This window comes from Pleurodeles waltl, chromosome 7 (genome assembly GCF_031143425.1).
Source record: "Pleurodeles waltl isolate 20211129_DDA chromosome 7, aPleWal1.hap1.20221129, whole genome shotgun sequence".
Taxonomy (NCBI): domain Eukaryota; kingdom Metazoa; phylum Chordata; class Amphibia; order Caudata; family Salamandridae; genus Pleurodeles; species Pleurodeles waltl.
The window spans coordinates 12,871,327-12,898,446 of NC_090446.1; the positions used below are offsets into that span (position 1 = coordinate 12,871,327).

Sequence of the window (27,120 nt, forward strand, 5' to 3'; positions counted from 1 at the left end):
ATCATCCCAAGTTTCTCTTAGACTATGCTTTTTACACACTGTTTGTATTACCTGTAGGTGTAGATATTATAATATGTGTTTTTTTAGGCTGTTCATCTGTGTTAGTTTTATAAAACGCAGACCTATCATAAGGTGGTGTCCCATGGGATTTTAACATTTGGAATGCATTTACAGTAAATTCTTGTAATACATGCTCTTTTCACTAGCATTCCTACACCTGCAGTAGGGGCTACTTTGATGTCAATGACATGAAGTATCGCCCACACTCACAATGATGGGATAAGCTGCTGAGCCAGTGAAGACCACTGGTCACACTGGTACATGTGTATGTCTCACAGTTGGGAGGACCACCTTGTTTTTGTCGCAGATCTTTTGTTCTGGCTAACATACTCTAATCAGTGTCTCGTCATGCCTAGTGCTACTCTGCTACGTGTGGATCTGTGTTTGCTGGACAAGACGATTGGTGTGCACTACAGAAAGGCATTATTCAGCACACTCATTTGTGGTCATGCATCTGTTATTATCTTTTTTCGCAGCCATCATCATTTGTTCACTGGACTGCAACAAGATGCACTGCATAGATGGTTCACTTGTGTCAATGCAGAGCCATGTCGTAGAGTGTCTTCTGTCATGCATATCCACTGAATCCATGCATTACGTTTCCTTTCTTGGACTCTGCTGTCCTTCACCGTACTGCAGAGTCTTATTTACTCAACTTGTGCATGGGTCTAGGGACCCAAGGAGCATAGCTCTGTGCCTGTTACACAAGTCCCAGGCACATTTGGTTTTGAAGTCCATGTGTGCGGATGTCCTTGCCTAGTAGGCAAGCTCTGCCCTTGTGTAAGGTGGCCATGGTGTATCGCATGTTACGTTCGAACAAGAGGTAATTGCCATGTACAGATGTATGCATGCCTGCTACACTTTGTGATGAGTGGGCTATCCATGTGAATGGACTACAAGCCAATGTCATAGCCAACTAAGCAGTTGTGAAATAAAGATTTTCAGTTTTTGTTGTTATCTACAGCACATGCAAGCCATTCATTTCTCAATTTGGATGTTGCACAGATGGCAGTTTTTTTCTAAAACAAAGATGGGACCCTTATTGGGATGTGGCGTACTTCAGTGCAACCCTCAACCAACACCACTGATACCACTTTCTAGAACTGGCTAAAGGTTTGTTGGATTAGCTTGCTACTGCAAAAGCAGTGTACTAACTTTAGACGTGTGGGGCACATATGTTTGCCAGCCTAGGCATAGAGATCCGTGTACTATGCACAAGAATAGCAGATACGGGTTTGCATCCGGGAGCCATCTTCCGCTAACCTGATCTTCATGCTGGTTGTACAAGTTAGCTTTGGTTAAGAAGATATCTTCACAACTTTAATTCTATGGAGTTTTTTGTTGTGGCGTCACAATTGGTGGGACAATGGCTTACTGATGTCATCATGCGCTCATCATCACTGGTTCCCTGACATTTACAAGTGCTGATACTAACCTTCATGCAATTCCTCATACCTGCTCAAGCTTGTGTGACTACACTTTTGTGGCTGCATATTTGCAACTGCAATCACTCTCGCAATAACTGTGGACACTGTGGTAAAATTTATATTTTTAAGCAGAAATACTATCTCTTAACAGTGCTGCCTCACTACTAAATGCAACATTTTATGTTTGGTGCAAACAGCCGTCACTCCACATCCCTTGATCATGCTCCACTTTGTTTAACTTAACTTGGGCCACGGTGTTGAATCTTTAAAAAAACATTAAAAACAAATTAAAGCTTTCTAAAGCAGCATAATCCCACGTTATTAAATAAAAAACACTCAAACATGATGCTCCTCCTTGAGAAAGGAAGGTTGATAATCATTTTTACATTTGTACAAACCGTGGTAAAATGTTCACCAGAAAACTGGATTAGGGCCCGTGATATCTTAATTTTGAAGATCATATGGAGCCACTGGTGTGGGCCACATGTCCACGTGGGCCTGAACGTCTCTCATGTGAGATCTCTGGTGCCTGATGAGATTGTCGCTTCGATTGTAGCTTTTTCCACATTCAGTGCATTGGTAATGTCTCTCTTTACTATGCGTGATCTGGTGTCTAATAAGTTTTGACATATTACGAAAGCGCTTATGACATTCATTGCAAGTATATGGTCTTTCTTTCATCAGTGCCCCCTCTGCTCCAATCAGATTTTTCGTCTGATCAATGTTTTTCTCAACCTCAGGACTCTGTGGTGGCCCCATTCTCTCTTTGTTAATGTCTCCAGAACACGTGGCCTGATTGTCGCTAACATCTCCTGTGTGACTGACATCTTTTTCGTAGCTGGTACTTGTGAAGGCACTAGGGAACGCCCTCTTCCTCCTGCCACACTCGTCTTCATTGGGCCCATCACACATGGTTTCTTTGACTGTCCCTGAATGGATATTAGAATATGTTTCGCTCATGAAGCCGCTGTTACACAGGGAAGATATCTGCTCTTCCAGTTCATGAAAACTTTCAGACAACTGCCTCCTCGAGTTTGTTCCTTTTGGGGAGCTTTGAAACACTTTTGTTCGAGCTTTTCCCAAAGGAGGTGCCTTTTTAGTACATTTCACAGGCTCTTTATAGTTCCTTTTTCTTTTTGTGGCCCGATCGTCTGTTGGATTAAATGAGAGTTAAACATTGGCTTGCAACATGAAAGAATATGGTTGACATAAAAATAATGATTTTCAAACTAATTACAGGCTGCATCAAAATAACTCAGGTTCTGTATTTAGCTTCAGACTTGAAATACTCATAGTATGATATAACAGTACAATTTATGAAACGTCTCAGTCAAAAATAAATCATAAGGATTTTAATTTCCAAACATTTTGTGAATTGTTGTTCTACTTTTGAATATTGTTTCAACTAGACTTCTCTCTATCTAGTAAAAATGTGATTAAGTACCTATTAATTGCAACTAGTGGCCTTTTAACCACAGATTATTGTGTATCAGAGCTACGCATTAGTCATTCTTTTTAATGCATTTATTGAGCACAAATAAGCAGTAGCTAAAATGCTTTCTTGCTAAAAAAAAAAAAAATACAAGGAAAACTAGATTAGAATATATCTTTATTTAAAGTACGGAAAATCATAGCAGATTTAAACAAGCACTAGCAAAGGCAATGGGTTTTGCCTTTAGGACCTACTGGCTTCTCTTTCAGAGGATGCTACCTACCCCCGGCGACACGATGTGCAGTATGGGCGATAGAGAAAATTAATACATTAAAAGTAAATAAATATGTGAATAAGTAAATAAAAAAAGTACGATTAAGTGGATGGCCACATTTTGTAGGAGCATCACCACACATGCACACCTATAAAAAGACACTGGCACCATTTTCTTCTACTTTACTGATCTGAGACGGGTCGATAAACAAAACAAAATCTAAAATTGAAGTAGCGCAAAAGTGTTTTTTTATGGTGGACAGGCCAGAGGTAATTTGGTGTCTAGTGCCTAAAAAAATACAAATAATTATTATTATTTTTTTTAAAACAGAGCCAGAGGGAAGCAGCTACACTGGCTCTGGGGGGAGAAGAGTGAGAAGCAACATGCAGAACGTGGGTGGAGAGGAAAAGCAGCAAACGGAGGAGAAGCAACATAGAAGGATGTGGAAGAGCACACAAAGGGAAAAGCAGCACGGGGAGCCTGGTGAGGGGAAGAAGCACACAAGCGGAGTGTGCAGCACTTTAGGGAGACAGAAGCATGGCGTGTGTATTTGGAGGGGGTAGAAGCATAAGAAGGAGAGAGCTGAAAAGCACACACACTCATGCAGGGATAAACCAAGAAAGAATAAGTAGATCTCTAAAAGCAAGCAGAGGAACAATAGCAGCCGGCCAATCAGAGAGACGGTAAAGAGGCTATACTCCATGGGTGGGACAATCTTTAGATGGAAAAGCTGGGAGAAGGAAAGTCACTGAAAAAGAAGCAAGCAAATGAGAGTGAAAATAAAGCCAAACAGTAGCAAGCCATGGGCAGGTTTTGTAGAGTTTGCAGCGCCCTATGTTATACTGCGGGTAATAACACTTTACAATAAAATAATGACTTGCATATTCACCATGCTTTCATTTGTCAGTGTTTAGATACGTGACTGCGGCGACATCCAGAAGAGGTGGCTATAAAGGTGAGACTGATTCAGCTGAAAGTGAAGACTACACAGAAGGGCCACGGCACAATCTCCCACATGCAGTAACGTAGCGGACTTTCTTCCACACAATCTGGGGACTTCCTACACTAGAGAGCTACTAGGCTGGAATAACTGCTGGGCTGGTGGCTCTTCTGGAGGCCCCCATTCCAAGAGCCCTCGATTCATGATATCAGATATATTCCGTGTGACAAGGATCTGTCCCGAAGGCATGTTTTGTACATTAGGGTTTGTGCTGGCGAAACAAGGCTTAGCAAGAAAATGGTGTGACCTGGCATCTCCAACTAAACAGATGTGGTTAGCTGCAATGGAGGCTTGAAGGGAGCTTCTGTGGAGGTGGAGATAGCAGTCTGCGAGGGAAGAGGATGCCTGAAAAAATGTGCAAAGATTTGAGGAGGTTGGAGGACTTACTGTGGCCTAGATGGGGAGTTTCAGGCTGCTCCAGGAAAGACCCCTTGTAATAGAATCTGTGCATTAAATACGGGCCGAGGGGAAGAGGTGACTAGATGAGAGATGGCGGCCCAACAGGGCTACTGATGATGGACCATGAGGGCTGTGTACGACTGTATTTAACAAACATGTAGCTTCTAGTGCTTATGTATTTTGCTGACTGCGTAGTTTGTTGTTACTCAAAGAGAAGGAAATAAAAAAAGAATGAAGGTATTCCACAAGAAATAACCTTAAATTATAAACCATATAAACATGGCATCAGCCTTGGATTTTCCAACTCTCATTTGACATCACCATTGGCAACTGAGCCCAGCCATCTTCCAGCAAACAGCCTGACGAATGCAAGTCTATGGACGGGCGAACCCTCAAAGGTGTACATTTAGAAAAACTGCTAGAAAGTTAAAGAAAGATGAGCGCACAGATCGGACACACGCACAGCAAAATAGTGAGGAAAAATGAGGAAAGGTCTAGGGCTGCTACACTGAATCCCCCACCAGGCACCATGTATGCTGCTGGATTAGACACACACTTAGCTTTCCGCTGAAGGAGATGTGCAGGAGACAATGTTCTGCTATTCCTGACGCGCAGGAACTCATTACTTACCTAGAGGGTTACCACTCTGACCTCTCATCTCTGCATTTTGTTGCTTTATTGAATCAGGAATTCCATCTTCTTTTATGATGAATGATACAACTTGTGAGATATTGTCATGGTCTGCATTAGAAAATAACAAGTGCATTAGAAATATGCCTCCAAAGGAACGCCACCCCACATCCACCATTTGCCAAACCCCACAACCAAAACGGCCACTGTTACTGCCAACATTATTATTCTGGCAGCCGACGTCACTATCACAAGGTCTACCACCCAAACAATATCACAACACACAACCGCCAAGACCACCACCGCCACCAATGTAATAGTCACCACCTCCAGCACCGCTGTTGTCAGCTACACTACGACTACAGCCCCACTGCTGAATAAAGTTTTGTGTTTTATTCCCAGTTAAGGATAAAGCAACGCAGAGCGTAAAGCATGCAAGCGCAACAAAACAGAGGAAGGAGTAATGTAAGAATGTCATACTTTTAAATCACTCAAATGACCAAACTTTAAGGAATATTTGTAGGAAGGTATTCATGAAAGAGTGCACAACAATAAAAAGGTTACTGCTTCACACACTAGGAGCTTGGATAGCTACATTTTATTGGTCAGAAATGGCTACTAGGTGGTACATGCACGCAGAACTTCACAGACGTACACATGCACCCTCACCTATGTACAAATGCAACACACTTTTTTTCATTTGATTGTTTATTTGTTGAAGGAGCTTTGTAAAACGCAGGTCAGTGGTGGCATATACACACTCCGAATGAGTAACGTCAAAGAGTCCCAGGCACTTGAGATGGTTCGGTATGGCACTGGTCAACAAAGACTGTTCCAACTGGCCCAAAAATGGTGTACAGCAGAGTCTACCTAGGCAAAATCAGCATTTTTGGACTTGGAGCTCTTGTCCATGAGATGGGGCTGGTCTTAACCTGGTTAAATTTGGACCAGAACAGTCAGAGAACTGGCAGGGAATTTTAGGTAGCTACCCTGTTTTAGACCCCCCTGCCTGTACACACACACACACACCCCACACGCAACACACACACACACACACACACACACACACACCTGAACGCAAGCACACACACACACATACACACATAGTAGGTTAGTATGATAATAAAACATGTGAATTAGCATACATGAATTAAAATATAGTAATAATAATAATGCAAATATGAAAAAAGTGAATAGCATTATAGTATAAAGAATAAAAATACCAATAAAGTTCATTAAGAAGAAACCTAGCCTAAATGTGTTCTCAGATCTGCTGATCCTCGTAAAAGTGCCTCACATACCTTGTTACGACCCACATGACTGGGGTGCTGGCTTTCCACAGGCATGTACCTGGGGCGACCACAGATCCCAGGCATGTACCTGGGGCAACCACAGATCCCAGGCATGTAGTTGTGCAATCTCCCGCTTACTACGTGAGACAAGGATTTATAGGTTTTGTGCCTTTAAAAAGCTTACTACCACTACAGGTTGAGTACTAAAGGCCTCAGTTGGCAGCTGTCTTCTGGTGGCATCACAAACGGCCACAAGAAAGCACCACACTGCAATGAAGTACCTCAAGGATGGTCCTGTTCCGAGGACTGAGGGAGCTTCTGCTGGAGGAGTAAATACCTGCTAATTCCTCACTCCACAAGTGAGTCTTGGACGTCACTATGGAATGCAGAGATTGGCTTAGCCAACCGGAATGTTTACAATGAGACTCCGTCACAGTCTTTCTGAGCTGAATGAAAATGAGAAGAAGCTACTTTAGGAAAATGAGTGCAACAGTTGTGAAGGGGATACGAGTGAGAAGGGGAAAGGGGACTTTGGTCTTTGATCATACCAGTGGGATTAATGACCATTCGATCGCAGGAGTTTTAGTGACTTCAAAATGTTTAACAGGTTCACAATGCTACAATTTGAAAAATGGTTACCAACCTTTTGTGATGATCTTCAAGGTAATTTACTTAACTCCTCACTGTACTCTACGTGTAATACCTTGTTATCATTGCACTCTGCGATTACTTCTTTTTAGGTCTTGCCTACAGACAGCTTTAGCCGTCTGTTGACAAACAGACCGTCTGCACCTCCACACGATGCAAAATCTGCTTTGTCTGTCTCCTTTGCCTGCTCCTGAATTGATGGCGCCCCTCTCTATTCTTGTGTTTGCCCCACCCAGGTGCATGTCAGTGTCCAGTACTTTGACTCAACACATTGTATCCTTTCACTGCTGACGTCAGCCATTGAAGTGCATGAGGGGCTATGTTCTCTCACTCACTTGCATTCTTTCACCCAAACTCTTAACTGATTTTCCCACTCACCCTCACCCTTCTGAGTCCGCTTGCCTCCGAGATCCCACTCCAGCCACTTAGCTCGTTTTACCGACCTCTGGGGTCACAAGTGGCCATCTTTGATTTTGCAGCAAGGTCTATGCAGAATGCAAGCTGCTGGTCTTGGAACTGAGAACTGTTTGGCAGCAAAATGTCTCCCTCATGTGTGCATAAAGCACTTTACTCTTGGTTACGAGCATAGAAAAAGCCTGCGCTACTCTTGGACCCTTGTTACCGCAATGTATGTATAAACTGCAGCACCCTGAGCCATGAGAGTATACACAGCATGGCCAGAGGCTTTGTTACCGCAATGCACGAATAAAGTGTACACTATGGTGATGAGACACCCAGAGCAGGTCAGCCTCTGTGCACACAAGTGGATCGCTGCGCTTCAGGTGTGGTGCGCAAGTGGGGTTGGGAATCTATCAGTCACTGCAGTCAGCTACACCACTGCCTTGACAAACTCCAAGTTAGGTCTGCATCTCCGAGGCAGAGCGGACCACAGACTTTAGTCCTGTACGCGTTATCTGCCCCTGCTGAGATTCAACTGTAGCCATCAAGCCTGCACACCAATGTGGACAAGGGTACTTTTCATCTGAATTTGGGTACAATATATCAAATGGAATATATCAAGTGGCATTTTAATGCTACCTGCCTGTTTCTGTGCAGTGAATGGTTTGCACTACTGTCCATGCGTGGGATTAGATAAACTGAATAGGGTAGTGGTTCCTAAACTTTTTACTTTTGAGGACACCTCACATTATTATTATGGGAACCCAGGAACCCCAAGTCAATCATTATTGGAAGCCGGAGACCCCGGTTAAAAAGTGTCCAGGGTTTAAACTGCAAAACAATACACAAAAATACAGAAACAAGCATTCCATCAAGCACATACACAAATGACAACACATTGTATTTAATTTGCAAACAAATCTAAGTAAGAAAAAAAGGTTAATTGAAAAGCTGGAGCTTCTCTAAACTCAATTGAAGCCAATTATCGTCCATACTATATCCCGTTCGATGCCCTTCGTTGCTGTAATCAATCTGAGGATGCTAATTAAATTTTTAGTCTTCAATTTCAAAATCCTGGACACTTACAGGATGTTTTAAAATGTACAATTGTACATTTAGCCACTTTATTTATATACACGCTTTATGAATCAGTGCATATTATTTAATTTTCTAAACAGTCAGGGACCCCTGGAGGAGGCTTTGCGGGCCACCAGGGTCCCCGGACCACCGGGTGGGATCCCCTGGAATAGGGAATTTCTCATTTAGACCTTTGTGTTGTTATTGTGATGTGTGTGTCCACTGATGGTGCCACGGTGTTGTAGCGCTTTCTATTTAGCCGTGCCTGTGAGAGGTGCGGGAGGTGTCACTTTGCCTAGAATTGGTGGGGATGTGGTATTGATAATTATCCTCACCCAGTAAAATGGAGTTTTTTTTAAACTTATGTTTACAGAGGAGATGTTCTAAATGTTATCCCTGCCCAGGATGGCGGAAGAGAAGGTGTTTCTCTGGTATCCTTTTCCAGAAGGAGCGCTCACATGTCTTGAGAACCATTAAATTGGGTAAAAGCAACACCTGGTGTTTGTAGTGTGTATTACCGACAAGCATGCACTATGTAAACATGTGATCACTGTTACTACTGGTGGTTGCTGGTGTTATTACGGGTGTTCCTACACTCACTTTCCATTATAGTGCTTACTGGCTGCTGCCCTTGCATGGGAAGGCGGAGGAGCGTTCTTGTTACGCACTTTCTACCCTTCTGCTGAGGGATTCCCAGCCCACTTCTGGGCACTTGTGTGCACCGCTTTCCATCTGGGGGAACTTGGCCAAGCCTTCTTTGGAATATTTTCTGTTCAGTTTTCTCTTGGGATGTGCACTTTGTCTCACCTTCCTATTCTAGCCATAGTGCATGTTTAGTTTCCTATTTACACTCTCACAACACTTAATAGTAATCCTTAATTTCAATGTACACTGCTCCTGAGAGGGTGGGTGCTGCTCTAATCCCTATTGTCAGCTACGTCCGGGGACATAGGTTAGGTGGACTCTGCCCCTCATGAGTCTGTTTCTCTGCTCACCTTGATGTCATGCGGTGTGGATTGCTGCCTGTGCCACAGGAAACATTACTCTGGAGATGAGAGCTAAGCAGCTTGATACCTCGCACCTGTGGGGTGTCCTCCCCACACGCCGCGCCTGTACACCGGCTACTTTTCAAACGGTGAAGACATCAATTCCTACACAGTAGACCAGTGTCACTGGATCTGTCGGTCTAAAAACAAATTTTGGGCACACGAGGATAACCCTCAAATCACTCTAATACCTTCACAACCTAGAAGATATAAAAACACAGGTTGTAGGTGCGTCCGGGCACACGGGAGAATACCATACCAGCCACAGGCACTCCTCCAAACACTCATCCCCTCTGACTTTCTTAATCTACTTCTGAACTCGGCCAAGAAAGCTTATACAAACACTTGAAAACCACTACAGCCCCTCAGAGGTCACCAAACACACATTCACCACGAAACACTCGCAACCACAAAAGAAGTGAGCACCCCACCACAGACAGTGGAGCAGCAGCAACAACATTCAATACAGCCTCCTAATGTCCTTTTGTCCTATTTTGAGACCAGCCTTGAACCACTCCGCTCTCGCAAGTAGGCCCCCTTCACTTATAAACTCACTTTGCCATTATTCGTAGCACCACCACTGTACAACAAACTCTTCCACACACTGGTGAAGTTGACAACTGAACTGTTTATCCCAACTGTTATCAGCCACACATCCTGCATTTCTCACACATTTATTTAATCAGTATATATTGAATAAATTGCAAATACCCTCCCCCATCATTTCAAGCATTCCTGTGCCCATCAGATCACTTTCTTCCAAGTTAGTTGTCATCTCTTCCACACACCAAGCCTGTTCTTGGCTAAAAATTGCAAATAGCTGCTCACTCGCTGCCTCACAGTAAATATTATTAAGCTCCAGATTCTTGATCCAACAAGCCATGAGGCACTCAAGTATTAGGGTGGTGACCATAAAATATCTCAAAACTATAGGTTTACTGTAGTAACTGTTGTTTCTTAACCCAGGTAGCTCCATGTGGTCAGGAACATGCTGGAGCTTGGTGACTGTCCAGTGGTGAGAGGGAGCTTGCCTTGGAGGCTGTAAGCTGCTGGTGGCTTTCAGTTCTCTCGCCAGTGCATTCATTTGTGCCTACCTCTTGACGCGCCTATTTCACCTGAAAGAGAGGCTGAAGAATGATACTTTAAGAATAATTGTATAATTTGAATTAACTTGGACTGCCAGTGAGCGTGGAAGCATGGTCAATGGGTTTATGCTTTTTTAGGAGATACCAAGCTAGCACTGTGGGGCTCAGTACAGGAAACCTGGACATAAAAGGAACGACAAATGTCTTCCCTGTCCATGTTTACTGGTGTATCTCTAGTAACATGTTTCTAGAGAACATTCAAGGGTGCTTCGTTCCAGGTTGAGCCACAGCAAGCCACCTGTCTGTCATTTAGGAGACCAAACATATGCCAGTAACAAGTGCAATCCTCATAGCATAGGTACGTATGTGCTTGAAAAGCACAGGACTGAGCATGAGTGTGTGCCCCAAGAGCAATCACCCTGTTCAAGAGCAAGCACAGCGTTGGAGTTCTGCCTGGTTGTGACTGAGTACCCGCATTGCTCATTCAGTCATCTTCATCCGTGCCCTGTTCTCGCCTGTTATGTGTCTACAGTATCAATCAATCAATCAATCAGGGAATTTGTAAATCGCACTACTCCCCTGTGAGGGTCTCAAGGCGCTAAGTGTGCAAATGTTGTGCATCCATGAGTCATAACTTTAAACCCACCTCTTCTGGAAAGCATCTGAGTAAGAAGACTTTGGCATTACTCCTGCTGTCTCCCCTTTCCAAAGTGTTCTAGCGCCCTGAAGCTACCAATGGGTTCCTCCGCATGCTACAAAAACTCCAGAATAAAGTAAATAAAGACAAGCCATTTGATGAGACCATGGATGCAGGATAATGAAACAACGAACAATGCTGGATTTGTGTTACACTAGTGCCCGGCAAATGACAATCTTAAAGTTTGAAGTACAACCCGGGCTCGACGCGTGACACAAATCGGTCCTCCTGTTGCCCGATTTCCTCTTATTTCACAAGATTTAGGGTCTGCTTCGCATAGGTACTGCCTGATGCCCAGTGACAACAGTAGGGGAGGACCAGGGAGAGCAGAGGTGGGGGAAAAGCAAGAAAGAGAGGAGGAAAGACAGAGAGAAGCAGCGGTAGTGGATGAGGGGAGGCAGAGGGAAAGGAAGAAGAACTGGGGAAGCAGTGGAGATGAAGAGGAGGAAAGGAAAAGGGGAACGAACCAAAGGGAAAGGAAGTGGGGAAGGGAATGCACCAAGCGCAAAAGGGGAACGAGAGGTGCAAACAGGGACAATGGAAAAGGAAACAAGAAAAAGGGAAGGGAAAAGAAAAGAAAAGAAAAGGAAATGGAAGGTGAAAGGGAAATAGAGACAATGAAAGGAAGATGTAAAGGGGGAGGGAATAATTGATAAGATGAGAGGAGGTTAATAAGAGCCCCCCAGGTGTCTGGAGGGAAGGAATGGCTCAGGCAGCAGATTCTCTTGCATCACCTCTGGCCCTGCTCACCTGCGGAAGTGGTGGTGTCTTCTCGCGCCATAGAGTCCTGGTAGTCCACAAAATAGGGCTCTTCTTCCTCTTTTATCTTGAAAGATGTGATTGAGGTGCCAACTGCGAGCACAAAATATAAAAATAACAAGGTCATGTAGGTGTGACAAGGACTGCTCTTTTACACGTTGGTATGTGTAACTACCACAATACAATGCAGTCACCTGCAGTAACTCCAGCACCTAGGGCCTTCTTGTTATCAGCTGTTGCCAGCTACTGGCATCTAATGGCAGAGATAAAAGGGGGAATTCCTGTAAAGCTAGAAAGTGAAATGGCAGCCACTACCAAGCATCCCTGGCACCGCCCATCCTTACGTCCAATGCGCAAGCCGCATACCCGGCGAGTAACGGGTGAAGGTCTAAGGGAGCACGAGTGCCACATTTACTAATAACTCAGCTTACTCCTCGTCGTAAACCAGGGGCAGCTGCTCAACTCAAAGCAGAGGAGTACAAGAGCACCCCCAAATTACACAAAGTGAGCAACGATAAACTAAACAAGTCTCTCACGTGGGTCTGAACGGGCTATCTGCACAAGAAAATTCACAACACCACTGCATGGTCCCTTATGGTCAAATTTCATACGACGTGCAAGGGCCAGAATGTCTGACATGACTAACAAAGGTGCCCAGACAGTTCGTTTTCTAGTCTGCGAGTGCTTGGGAATCCAAGCCTGGGAGCGCCTGAGGTTCCAGAATGTAATAGTAATCAGAAATGCAAGGGTGTGGAATCCAGCATGTGAACTGAAGCAGAATGGTATTTAGATGGAGGATTTGATCATCCTAGTGTAAACTACTGTGTAAACAAAGCATATGCACCCTTAAACAAAAGAATAATTTCATATATGGAAACACCTTATTTTGCACAACAGTTTTCAGTTCTTGTTTCTTTGGTAGACAGCAAAAAAACAACAGCCTTTTTCATATGAACTCTTTGAAAGCATCCAGAACAGGTTCAACCAGTTCCAGATGTTAGTAGCTGAAAGCAGTGTCTTCTGAAATGATCCAACAAGTTCCAGCAAGGTGAAATGCGGCCAAACAACAGATGTTTCTCCCCCAGTGGCAATGTGCGTGGGGCACTTTCAAGACTAAAAACCAGGGATGTTGGAATGCAATTTTAAAAAACATATTATTTACAAAAGTAGTCTCAAACACAGTTTGTCAACCATATATGGGTGGTTCAAGGTTATATGGCTGTTGAAGTAGTGGGAAACACTCTCAGAATTACAGCCATCTACTAAAAACATCCTTGTCCAAAAATAAGAAAATATGCAGGTTTTGAAAAGAAGACTGTATTGGAAGAACATGCCTGTGTTGGCTTGGCCACTGTCTTCAGAATATGACTGTGTTGGCTTGGCCACCGTCCCTAGCACATGCCTGTGTTGGCTTGGCCACTGTCCTCAGAATATGCATGTGTTTGCTTGGCCACCGTCCCTAGAACATGCCTGTGTTGGCTGGCCATTGTCCTAAGAATATGCCTGTGTTGGCTTGACCACCGTGCCTAGAACATGACTGTGTTGGATAGCCACTGGCCTAAGAATATGACTGTGTTGGCTTGGCCACTGGCCTAAGAATATGACTGTGTTGGTTTGGCCACTGTCCTCAGAAAATGCCTCTGTTGGCTTGGCCACTGTCCTCAGAATATGCCTGTGTTTGCTAGGCCACCGTCCCTAGAATATGACCGCGCTGGCTCGTCACGGTCCTTAGAATATAACTGCGTTAGGTTGCCCAATGTCCTCAGAATTTGCCTCTGCTGGCTTGGCCACCGTCCCTAGAATATGCATATGTTGGCTAGTCACTGTCCTAAGAATATGACTGTGATGGCTTGGCCACTGTTGTCCTCAGAATATGCCGGAGTTGGCTTGGCCACTATCCTCAGAATATGCCTGTGATGGCTTCCACATTTCCTCAGAACATGCCTGCGTTGAATAGTCATATGTACTCAGCACAATATCCAGTACCTGGAGTTGTATTAGAGTTCAGACGCCTTTCTTTTTACTTTTCCCTCGTCTACTGATCTCATTATACATAAGAAGAGAAAAAAGAGGTGGACTGCTGCAAAAGCCTCCACGAGGGGGGACAATAAACCCAATCCAACCAGCCTCAACACTGAATAGTGAGAAATAGGTTAGTTTGAATTCCTCTGGTCATTGCCTGAAACTGAATCAGGAGTTCAGTGCTCTCCCTAGAACTGCCTACCTCAGAACGTCATCTATAGGGGGAGCTAGAAGATAGTTTAAAGCACGGACTACCAGGCCTATATCCACCATGGTACCACAGTGGTCACTAGACTCCCTTCCTCCACCTAGCAGTGATGCCTACTGATCCATAATGTGCATCCAGCAGAATAACCCAAATGAGGAGGGATCTTTTAAGTTTGAGTAAGGACCCACTAATGGCTTTCATGTTACTGCAGTAAGACATATCCATCAACAGACTTTACAGGAAGTATTGAGGATGGATCACTTCACATAAAACACCACTTCCTTTTCTCGCTTGCAGCAGACTAAGGGCCTCATTACGAGTGTGGTGGTCCGAGGATGCCCACACTTACGGTGACGGTCGGACCGCCTCAATCCAGGTGGTCCGACCGCCACATTAGAACCTCGGCAGATGGACCCACCAAGGCACCGGCGTCACTGCCAGGAATATCGTTCCCAATGAGCTAATAGAGGTCTGAGTTGTACTCAGCCACGGGGGTGGTGATTACAACTTTTTGCAGCTTTTCCATGGTGGTCACCGTGCCACGGAAAGGCTGGTGGAAAGCCAGTGCCAGGGGCCACAGGGGGGTCCCTGCACTTCCCATGCCTGTCAAATGGGCAGTGTAGGAGCCGCCCTGCCCAGCACCATCAGAATGCGTACCATCTGCTTTGCAGACAGTTTGCATTTCGCTGGTGCTGGTGTGCTACAGTATTGGCCTCAGCTCCCTTAAGGGAGCCAAGACCAATACCCTAGCACTGTTCCCGCCGCTCACCCGGTGGGAATGGTATAATTCAATATTCCCGCTGGTCAGTCGGCGGGAACATTGTAATACGCTTGGGGGAGACACCATCTCCATGGTGATGGCATCCTCCCTGCGAGTTTAGCGGTCGGCTCGTCCGACCACCAAACTCATAATGAGGCCCTAAGTGCCATGGATCCGTAAGGTGGGTACATGCTCCAGGTTTCATAGTCATCTTTACAAAATCTTTATTTGATCCGACAAGCAGTGCCTCTTCAAAAATACATAAGCAGTTAAATATAAACCTCATCTCCATCTTTGTTGTGGGAAAACAGGACACACAGTCTGAAAACTGTCATTGTTGAACAGCTTGGTGCAGATTAAATATTGTAAAAATAGTTGTAGAAAGGTCAGAGAGGCTGGTAGAGGGTAACAATGAAACATGGTAATCTGATATGCTTACCTGCGACACTGCTGCTACCACCCCAGTTTTTGGCATCAAGCTGGTCAGCAAAATAGGCCTCGCCTCCACCACTATCAGTGAAAGATCCAATGGATGCAGCACCTGCTGGTCCTGTTACAGTGATGAACACAGAGATGTGTATTACCGTATTGAGAGATGTCTACAAGGGAAAGATCATCCCATCACAATGCTGAATAAAAAACCTGTTAATCAAACCTACTGCACTATTTTATATTAGGTACTTGACAGAAGGCAGGCTTAGGTGTAGTAAGCAGTGAAGAATTTTAGAGGAAACTTTTTTTGTAATAGCAACAACAAATATTCATACAACAAATATTTACAAGTTTGATTATATGGTGAGAACCTTTTTTTCTAACAGAATCAAACATCCTTTTGTTCCACTGCACTAGTAGAATTTCCATCTATTTAAATTCCTTTGAAAATGGCACAATTCCAGCTTCTCTGATTTGATCAATCAGGAAAGGGTGTAAGCCATAGCAGATTATGTTTTATTGTGTTACTAAGCAGCTTTTATATACAAAATGTGATTTAAGAAATAGGCCTTATAGTTAAAGTATAAGCCATAATCTACACTTGAGGATTTTGGGATTGCAGCAGCTGTCTATCAACATTAAAAAAAGTTAGTCCCCTGGACCATTAAATCCATGACCCTAGGAGAACTTACCAAGCTCTATGCTCATCAGCTCGAATGCAAGGTTCTCTTGTGGTTGTATTTATGATTGCATGTTTTGGGCTGAAAAATGTTGAAAGGGAGACTCAAAGACATGTTGGTTTTATAAAAAAAAAAAACACTCAATATGTCTCTGAGTCTTTCTTTTAACATTTTTGAGTCCACAAAATGCAATAATTAACACTATGTTGAAAGACTCACAGACATGTTGTTGTTTTTTTATTAAAACTTAATTAAATATTTTATAATAATCACCCTTATTAAACATTGTATTGTGTGAAGTACTGAAAAATACATTTGATTAAAAATATTGGTGAATTTTGGAGAAAGATGACAGATCTGGTTTTTATATATTGCTATGCTCACCCCTTGATAACGCCAATAGGCCTGCTTTTCATGTTTTGGTGTTGTGACTGCTTGACAATGTCAGTAAGTCTGCCTGAGTGCAGTCAGGACCTGTGAGCCCAAGCTCACATGGTGCACACCAGAAGGCAGTGCCTGACATGCGGTTGCCTGCCTGTGAGGGGTTGGATGCAGGGCCTGGCCACAAGCATGAGGTTGGCTTTATTACTTTAAGTTTTAAAAAAACTAGAAATTCACTGAAAAACACAAAGGTTAAAGTGATGTTATAGTTAAGAGCTGCAATTATATCTTACTTTACACTAAAAAAAAACTTAAAATTTAAGTAACATTATAATTATGTGACCATTTCAGTGACAACATAAAAAAGATTTAAACGAAAAAAAACAGAAAGTCGCCAATTATAGTTATCTCTAGTAACTATAACTTTTGCTCTAAAGACACACTATGCACTGCTACGTACCCCACAAATTACATCACTCATGACATGATCTATGGCATCATTAATAACATGACTACAAAATCTGAAATTACATAACTGATTAATTGATGACTAGACTCTGCATGGCCGGGGAGCCAATTATTGTTACTAGAGACTATAGCTGGTGAATTTCCATATATATGTATAAATATATATATATATATATATATATATATATATATATATATATATATATGCAAAAATGGTTGGGATATTCACAGCAAATCTGACAATTTTACTTTGTATTCGCCTACATAGGTTTTGCACTTTTTTTCATTATTTAGTTTGGCTCCAGCAACCCACTTGGGGCAAAATGACAAAATTGCAGGACTACCATAACCAGCATGCACTGGGGCGAGGCTGGTATTTATAGAGACTAATCAGGTGCCTGTAATTAGACAAGCTAAAGAGCCATGCAATCAGTCTTTCAACAAAGAGGGAAATGCCTGGAGCACTTCCAGCACTGGCTGCACCTATGAGGGTGAAATATTTTTATATTTTTCTCTGCTGATGAAGGCATTAACCCAGAAACACGTGTCCAGAGATGATTTTACAATACAAGGCCTGGAATAATGAAATTGCCTGAAGAATTCACTGTGAGTTGCTGGCTTTGCTTTTCTTCCCATTTATATAACCTTTTGGGAGTGCGCTTTCACAGAGGACAACTTTGTTTTTGATATATATATATATATAATTTACATATATATATATATGTGTGTGTGTGTATATATATCCAACACAATGCTGTCAAGAAAATGACGCGCTCACCAGCTGGTGCGAAGCACGAGTGTAGACCGATCCCTCTGTTTAATGCCCAAAAAAAGAAAGCTGCAACGCACTCCGTGAAAGCTTGTTCCTTCAAGTGTTTTATTCAATGCAACAAAACGACAAGTTTCGACCAAACGGTCTTCATCAAAGTGTCATTTTGTTGCATTGAATAAATCACTTGAAGGAACAAGCTTTCACAGAGTGCATTGCAGCTTTCTTTTGTTCGACATATATATATATATTTATACACACACAGCAGAGTTTTCTACAGCTCACACATTGCCACAGAGCCTTTTAGACATGGGAGACAACGGACCTGATTAAAACTTTGACGGTCAGACTGACAGTTTACCGCTACGTGGTCGGGAGAAGGCCGGCATCTCGACTGCCGCATTACAACATTCTCACGAGGCTGGCGGTGTGTCGGCAGCACAGTCAAGGCGGCAGCAATGCTTCAACTCTAGGAGAGCGCCTAAAGCCAATGCTGGCTACACTACTGCGCCTCCAGCAAGTCAGGCCCAATGTTTCCATGCACCATGTTGTGCATGACAAACAGTGCGTGCGTGTGTAGGGGGAACAACATGGGCCCTAACCACAATCCCCCTGGGTTTAGTCGCCCAGGGGCCCTTGTTTATGGCTCTAAATCTGCCTTTTCACTGACCTTCTCATGGTGGTCGCCACGCCATGAAAAGGTCGGCATAAAGGCAGGTCATAATACACATGGCGGTACCAATGTTGGCACCGCCACCATTGACCGCTGCTGTCCATACCGCTGCAGTGGCACAAATGTCAGCGGTGTCAACAGACTAGTGGTGGTCTGACCTCATAGAACGTAGGTGGGCGGCCGGACTGCCAAAGAGGCAGCGGTCAAACTGCCAAAGACGGTCTGGCAGTCCTAAAACTGCTGAAGTAGTAATCAGCCCCTAGGTGTCCATAGCCAATGCTATCCCAGATGCAAAGTAGGCAACTCTGGTCGTTAGGGCAAATTATTATTTCTCAATTTATGTGTGAAAGTCATACACAAGTGAATGATTGTGTATGATCAAATAGAGTGAGCACATTCTCTACTGAAATGGGTTTGTGAAATAAAAAAACCTGAAACAAAAAATACTGGAAGGTTCGCCCGGAGTCTTGTTTCTCAATACTTGCAAGGGATTGTTTCCATCATTCTGGAGAATTACAAAAACAATTGCTCCATTTTTGCTTTCCATAACTCCTGATATATTCTGAAATATGTGTACAGTTCATTTACAAGTATTTAAATGTAGCTGTGTTACAAAAAAAAATAAACACCCCGCAGCCTTTCCTTTCACACTCCCCGTGCCCCAGCAAGATTGTACCACATTTAACTTTAAACACTCCTTTAACTTTGCTGTCATTTTAAAAACTCCTTTCTCTTTCTCATCAGAGGATGAAAAGTAAATACCAATCCCTATACTAAAAGAATAAGCAGAAATCTGTCAGAAACCTAGTATGACATTGGACTGTCATCTTTAAAATGCAGCAAATGTGACAAGATCAGTACAAAATGTAAAGGCTTCTTCATTCATTGTTCTCTCACGACCAACCAGAGATCGGCTATCGATCTACCCGTGGGTCAAGATCCACAGTGTGGGAACCTCGGCCTAAACAACAGCAGTGTGCCAAATGTTACCAGGATTGCAGCATTATGGCTGAAAATGTCATATGTCCTAGAACAGTTAAGTTAACATTAATATATTCTAAAGACATTTTGAAAATAATTAGCTTTACCTAGACCCATGTAAATATCTCAGAGACACATACGTCATAACGCACGTGCCATTTTAGGAGTTGTCTTGCAATGGTGTTCATTCGAGGCGAGCTAGGGGTTTATTGAGTGGCTTGATGTTTCTGTTGTTTTTAAAGTACCTTCACCTTGTCACCCCCAGGGTGCTTGCGAATCCCTGCGTAACCTTTTGGTCTCTTTGCATCCCATACTAACTATATAGGTTTTTTCACCACATTTAGACAATGTTCTCACCTTCAGTAACGCTCTTTCTGGTGGACAATCTACGCATAAACTGAATATATCTACAAGGCACCAGAATGGATCTGTGGAATATTCGTCAACGGTGCCATGCAGCGGGAGATGGAGCTTTTGCTCCGCGGTTGCTCCAGACCGCCCTAGCAGTGGTGGAGCTGTGCAACACATAAGCACAACACCGTGCTCTGGCGTCTCTTTCTTGTCTTTTCCGTTTTTACACGGCATAAAACAATTGTTGGTGACAGTGTGCGGATCTTTAACTTGGGAGCTTTTCAGATGTTAAAATTGGACCACTCAGCAGAACGTTGAGATAGGTCGGCAATGAAAAATCTGCATTTAGATAGAGGATCAACCTGAAAGAGCGCTCCTAAAGGTAAGTAACTTGTTTTTTTCAGGGATATTTGGATATTTGTAACCACTACGAAGAGAGGACAGGCACCAGTGCTGAAGATTGGGTTCTATTTTACAACCACCCTCTGGAAAGGATAAGAGACAATCAAATTGAGGGCTTGGCAAATGAGTTGAACAATGATTGAGTGGTTGTATTTGATGGACGCGGAAGAGGACATTGATGGTGACGCGGAGCAGGTGAGACGAGGAGCAGGCGAGGTGCTCGGGGCTTGGAGTGAGGTGGGAGGAGCTGAGCAGTGTGGTGCAGAGGAGGCGAGCAGTGTGTGGACCATTACAGCTCGTAGGTTGAGTCAAGCTGCTGGACCACTGCTAGAGCTTCATTGGCCCATTGAGACCGCAGCAGGCGATATCGTCAGCCATTGCTAGGAGGCCAGCAGCGCTCCGTCAGATGGATCCAGCATGTTGGACGGAGTGACTACAGTGATTCCCTGCTCCCCCATGCCGGTGGCTCTGAACCCAACCCAGCTGAAGCTATTGATTTCAGAGCTGCAATTCAACTGCAGCTCAACTGCAGCCCAACTACAGCTTAACTACAGCTTAACTACAGCCCAATGAGAAAAAAGTAAAGAGGAGCGGAAGGGGAACAAGAAATGAGCTCTGAGTGCAACAGGGGGTGTCGCTAGTGGTGACGCGTAAGTCGTTGTGAGTTAGCCACAGTGGTGGTTGGTTGAGCCCACTGAGCACAGAGATGGGTGACTTAGGAGTTGTGCGGCTTGAACAAATGCAGCTCTGCCACTTCCAGCCAACCTCTCCCCTCGCCGACCCTCCCACAGACCCAATATCCCCTCAAAACGTACTAAGCTTGGCTGCTGTTAAGTGCCTCTGTGAAACCGCTGCCTGACCATTGAACGCTAAGCCCAGGCCCCTGGGAGCACTGGAACGTCAACCTGCAGATCATAAACTGCTGGGCTGTGGAGGGTGGAAGTTTACAAACCCAACTAAGCTTTCAGATCCATCCCTCTGCCTGAGGCTGCTGATGAGGTCAGGCAGACAAAGAGGCCTGGTGGCCCTCACCACCATGAAGCGGCGATTCGAGTGTGGCAAAAGTGGATAAGATCAACGCAAATAAAAACATCTCTACCGATTCCAGACTGGGGGAAGGGTTGAAAAGGAAGATCGGAAACCATCAAAAACACTTTCAATTTTTTTAATAGAGCAAAGTTGTTGAGGACCTATCTGAATTACGTGCTACAGGCGGACGCACTAGACAAGAATGAATCTGCTCCATATAATGTGGATTCATCTCCCAATGGAACCGTGGGCCAGCACACAAAAACAACAAGGCTACAGAAATGTCACTCCCCATTTACACCAACATCCTAGGTGAGAGCGCGTCAGCGCCTGCCCCAGTGGCCGACCTGGAAGATTGCTCGTCCACCACCTGCTCCGACTGTAGAGGAACACCTCACGTCAGCGCCTGCCCCAGTGGCCGACCTGGAAGATTGCTCGTCCACCGCCTGCTCCGACTGTAGAGGAACACCTCACGTCAGCGCCTGCCCCAGTGGCCGACCTGGAAGATTGCTCGTCCACCGCCTGCTCCGACTGTAAGGAACACCTCACGTCAGCGCCTGCCCCAGTGGCCGACCTGGAAGATTGCTCGTCCACCGCCTGCTCCGACTGTAGAGGAACACCTCACGTCAGCGCCTGCCCCAGTGGCCGACCTGGAAGATTGCTCGTCCACCGCCTGCTCCGACTGTAAGGAACACCTCACGTCAGCGCCTGCCCCAGTGGCCGACCTGGAAGATTGCTCGTCCACCGCCTGCTCCGACTGTAAGGAACACCTCACGTCAGCGCCTGCCCCAGTGGCCGACCTGGAAGATTGCTCGTCCACCGCCTGCTCCGACTGTAAGGAACACCTCACGTCAGCGCCTGCCCCAGTGGCCGACCTGGAAGATTGCTCGTCCACCGCCTGCTCCGACTGTAGAGGAACACCTCACGTCAGCGCCTGCCCCAGTGGCCGACCTGGAAGATTGCTCGTCCACCGCCTGCTCCGACTGTAGAGGAACACCTCACGTCAGCGCCTGCCCCAGTGGCCGACCTGGAAGATTGCTCGTCCACCGCCTGCTCCGACTGTAAGGAACACCTCACGTCAGCGCCTGCCCCAGTGGCCGACCTGGAAGATTGCTCGTCCACCGCCTGCTCCGACTGTAAGGAACACCTCACGTCAGCGCCTGCCCCAGTGGCCGACCTGGAAGATTGCTCGTCCACCGCCTGCTCCGACTGTAGAGGAACACCTCACATCAGCGCCTGCCCCAGTGGCCGACCTGGAAGATTGCTCGTCCACCGCCTGCTCCGACTGTAACGAACACCTCAGAGGCAATAAGAGCGCCAATGGACACCCACGTTGGAAACTAAGAACAAAAGGGTCAATCACAGCAATATGGACCCTCTCAACAATTCCTGCTGCTTCCTCCTTTGTTTACACTTCAAGCGTCAGTCGCTGCCCGAAATTATCACCCAAACAAAATTGGACCTGCAGGTCGACCTATTTAACACCTTGGCTGTGCGCGTGTCAGGTATAGGCACAAAAATTGAAGTTGTAAACAGCCTGATTAAGAGGGCACAGGAGAGGGACGCTGACACGGGTTACAGATGTGCTGCTCTCCTATAGGCTAGTTACCGGATTTTCTATTGTCAGTTTAACAGACTTAAAAAATCAATTCCACATATTAACCAGTCCGAAATGGAGTTGCACCATGACGTAAGTATCACGTCTACTGTTGTGCTGAGGGCCGAGTTATCTAGACTGGCCATTCCACCAAGCTTGCTGGGAGGCACAGTCCTCCTATGTACCTATATATGTTTCAGAGTTAAGGTCAAGGATGGGAATATAGTCTTGCAAAAGATCCAGACCATTCCAGAAAGAAAGGGTGTGCCCTACCTCTGCTTTAATTTAACATCTTTTTGGCAGATCTGAGCAAATTATCAAATGTAGACTCCGCTCATCCCCCAAGAATAGGGGGCCATGCGGACAATGTTCTATTACTATACAATGAGGCTTCACCTGCCCTTCACTACTATGCATAACCAAAGACCTCACAGTCAATCTCAAAAAAGCCAACATATTGATCATGGGAGATACTTTTTTTAAACAAAGAGCTTAGTTCCTGAATGGTAATCAAATGAGGAGTGAATAGGAATATAAATAACTGAGAGTCCTGACAGACAACAAGGCTCTTTCTCTCCCCACAAGCAATACACCAAAAACAGGGCCTCCGCAATCCTGCAGGCATTCAGCGCCCTATCCAGAACCAACTTCAGGGCCGAACTTCAACGCCAATGTTAAACACCTTCGGAGCAAAACTAATTCCATCTCTTGCCTACAGCTTCTACTGGGAAAAGATGCTAAATACATTGGTACTATAATTTGCGTTCGCCACTGGACTCTGGACAAAACCCCATGACTATGCAGAATTATATGCAGTGGTACTGTGTACGCTGGCATGCTGCTGCATGGGCTGTGCCACTGCTTTCATCTCGGGGGAGAACAACATTCTCAATCCAACTTATAAATCAATACAAACAATTAATGGAAATTTCTTCCACAACTATTTTTATTCAGGGAGTTTACAGAATGGGGTCTCAAGGTTCACTAAATGCATAGAACAGAAACAAAGACATACCGAGTTAAGTGCTGAAGTCCCAAGTACTAGGCTGGTTCCCTTCAAAACACTTGAAAGTTAGGTCTTGGAAGAAAATCAAACTTATCTAAACAGTAGAGGTACTAATGCTGAGCAGTGTGTTTTTCAAGAGTCTCTCAGGTGTCTTGCTTCCCTGACACCAAAACTGTGAGTTTATTGTTTTTACCTGTTGCTGTGTTCATGTTTTCTTTCCTCTCGGATTCACGGTCAACGGAATAGTTTGCTTCTTCCTTGTTGATGAATGGAAGGTCTTGTTTTATAAACGCATGACCTATTATAAAATAAATAAAGAGCTACGGTTAACAATAATACGGGTGAAAGAATACATTACTTTTTCATTCTGTAAACCAGTAAGAATGGTCTTAGAGTTGAATGGAAAGAAAAAGATGATGAATGCCGCTGAAGCGGTCTACAGGAAAATCAGACTCTGGACACTTGTCCCAGGACTTCAAAGTTAGAGGTTGTCCTTGAGTTATGGGCGAAGAACTCTGATAGTTTTTCCCATGCTTCCGCAGGTGTCTGACGTAATATGTGGTAACTCGCTTGGTACTGCCCTACCCAAGGACATGGCTATGGTTAGAACGGTAGTTGAGCTTCTCCTACAACTAGTTTGAATTTGATTCTTTCCTCCACATGAGCCAGTAGAGCTCCTTCAAGGTTGGGTCGCTGGGTCATGGATCCTCTGTAGCTTCAAGATGTCTTTCATCAGTTCTCCTATAAAACACTATGGGGGTCATTCTGACCCTGGCGGTCTTGGACCGCCAGGGCGCAGAATGACGGAAGCACCGCCAACAGGCTGGCGGTGCTTCAAAGCCCATTCTGACCGCGGCGGTAAAGCCGCGGTCGGATAACCGGGGCCGGCGGTTTCCCGCCGTTTTTGCCCCGGCTGGGCAAATCCGCCAGGGCAGCGCTGCAAGCAGTGCGGCCCTGGGGATTCTGACCCCCTTACCGCCAGCCTGTTTCTGGCGGTTTTCACCGCCAGGAAGAGGCAGGCGGTAAGGGGTGTCCTGGGGCCCCTGGGGGCCCCTGCACTGCCCATGCCACTGGCATGGGCAGTGCAGGGGTCCCCTAACAGGGCCCCGGCCAGCTTTTCACTGTCTGCCTAGCAGACAGTGAAAAGCGCAACGGGTGCAACTGCACCCGTCGCACGGCCGCAACACCGCCGGCTCCATTCGGAGCCGGCTTCTGTGTTGCGGCCTCATTCCCACCGGCACAGGGGGAATGTTGGAATGCCGGCAGCGGTCTTTTGGCCGCATGGCGGGCGGCGGATGACCGCCTATATGTGAAATAATGAAAGCAACTATAGGTTGACAAAGTGCTGCTGGGTGCAGATTTGTCTCCAAACACCTATGTTGGTTCTGGAATCAAGCTGCTAGGTTTTTTTTTAGGAGTATATCACCTTCAGGTGTTTGAGTAAGGGAGGGAAAAACTATTTAGTTAAGAGGGAGTTGGATGCATGTGGTTTGAAACACAAGAGACAGTGGATATGGTTTTATGGCCTGGAAAAGTGGCACGTGTTGGCTTTGAGTGAGAATAGTGGGTTGACTCAGATATAACAAAATCATCAAAATTCTAAGTATTTGAGAAAGTCCTGATGAACTGGAATTTCCAACCAATGTGCTGTCCCTGAAAGGGCTGCTGAGTGACAACAGGGAACCGTGCGCATGTACCTTTTGCTGGCCAGACTTGCGCATTTTAAACTTCTCTAACCTAGCTGCCTTAAGACAGCTTGGGTTAGAGAAAGCAAAGGCCTCCAGAGCTCTTAAGAGTGCTAAGAGAGTCCACTCCCCCCAATCCTGACGCTTCTTTTATGCTGTTTAACAGCATGAGAGCCGCGCCGGGATAGGGTAGTGCAGTTTCCTAGGTCAGCTTCAGAGAGAGAAGACACCAGATCGAGGAGGACGTTGTGGCAAGTCAAGTAAGTAAGTGCCTTTTTTATTATTATATTAATGCCGCCCCACCACTCTATATACAAGACAGCCAACACTGGATTCATCCAGTATTCTAGAGCTCCAGAATAAAACCTTCTAATGGGAAATAAAAGACCAGATCACCTCCAGTCACAGCAGTGCAAGCCCATCAAGAAATGGAAGTAGAGGCAATCCAGGACACTCAGATTCGAAAGGGTCTTTTGCAATATCTAATAGACTAGAAGGGTTATGACACCTCGGACAAGACATAAGAGCCTGACTTCTTTGTTCATAGCTCCCAATTAATCAGCAATTTCATGAAAAGGATTTCCCAGTAAACATGCAGGGCAGCAAAAGGGGGAATTTTTGCCGGGGGGGGGGGGTCAGAGGGGCGATGGAAGGGTAGTTTACTGACCCATAAAAAAAAAAAACACTTGAAGTTCAGATAAACTGTATAAAATAACAACCAGTTCACAGACACAGAGAGAAAGGGAAGAGACATGTCTATTGTGGAGGACCCATCACCGATGTCTGGGGCTGAGATACAGGAGATGTGTCTTCCAGGTGAGATGCTGTCAGCTAATAAGATCAACACCAGGACTGCATCCCTGACAATTTAAGCAATTAGGTAGCAAGAACAAGTTTAAACAGTCAGGTAGAAGGAACACATTCAAGCAGTCAGGTAGCAGGAACAAGTTTAAGCAGTCAGGTAGCAGGAACAAGTTTAAGCAGTCAGGTAGCAGGAACAAGTTACCTCCCAACTCCTTGTGTGGTTTGCGTATGCTCAGTTTGCTCAATGTGTTTGGCATTGTCCGAACATTTATTTTATTCCTTCTATTTTTCCTTGTGTTTCCCTCCTCTTCAACTTCATATTTTCCAGAACGTTTCTGCTACAAAGGTATTGATCCTCTGACCTCTACTCAATACAACTGCTAATTCTCAGTCACCCTGCTCTGAGTTTCTCTTCTCCCTAACCAAATTCCCCCTCTTGTAGACTAGAGATAGTTCCTTTTTGAGCCGACAGCTCTTAAATGGCGGACTAGCCTTTAACCATTTCACACAACCCTTCTGTGGCGAGACACTAGGCCTCAGCGCACACTCTACACTAGTGAGAAGCTAGGGCAAAAATCAAAAAGCAGGATCAAGATGCGTGCAGACGGGCATTTAGGGCAGGGTGGACCCTAATGTACACCAGGCAT

The 27,120-nt window shown here is 45.0% G+C and overlaps 1 protein-coding gene across 2 annotated transcripts in view; it reads right to left on the bottom strand.

Annotated features, from left to right (window-relative positions):
• Nucleotides 1–1,597: 1,597 nt before the first annotated feature.
• Nucleotides 1,598–27,120, bottom strand: part of LOC138303552 (zinc finger protein 132-like) — a 40,499-nt gene continuing 14,976 nt past the window's right edge. The window contains exons 6-10 of one of the 2 annotated variants that reach the window (XM_069242795.1): nt 24,178–24,282; nt 15,655–15,765; nt 12,217–12,318; nt 5,223–5,333; nt 1,598–2,638 (exon numbers count right to left, since the gene is read on the bottom strand). In XM_069242795.1, the coding sequence (XP_069098896.1) occupies nt 1,932–2,638; nt 5,223–5,333; nt 12,217–12,318; nt 15,655–15,765; nt 24,178–24,282 (1,136 nt within the window). In that variant the 3' untranslated portion in view covers nt 1,598–1,931. The remainder of the gene's footprint in view (nt 2,639–5,222; nt 5,334–12,216; nt 12,319–15,654; nt 15,766–24,177; nt 24,283–27,120) is intronic. The other variant, XM_069242796.1, reaches the window with a different exon arrangement.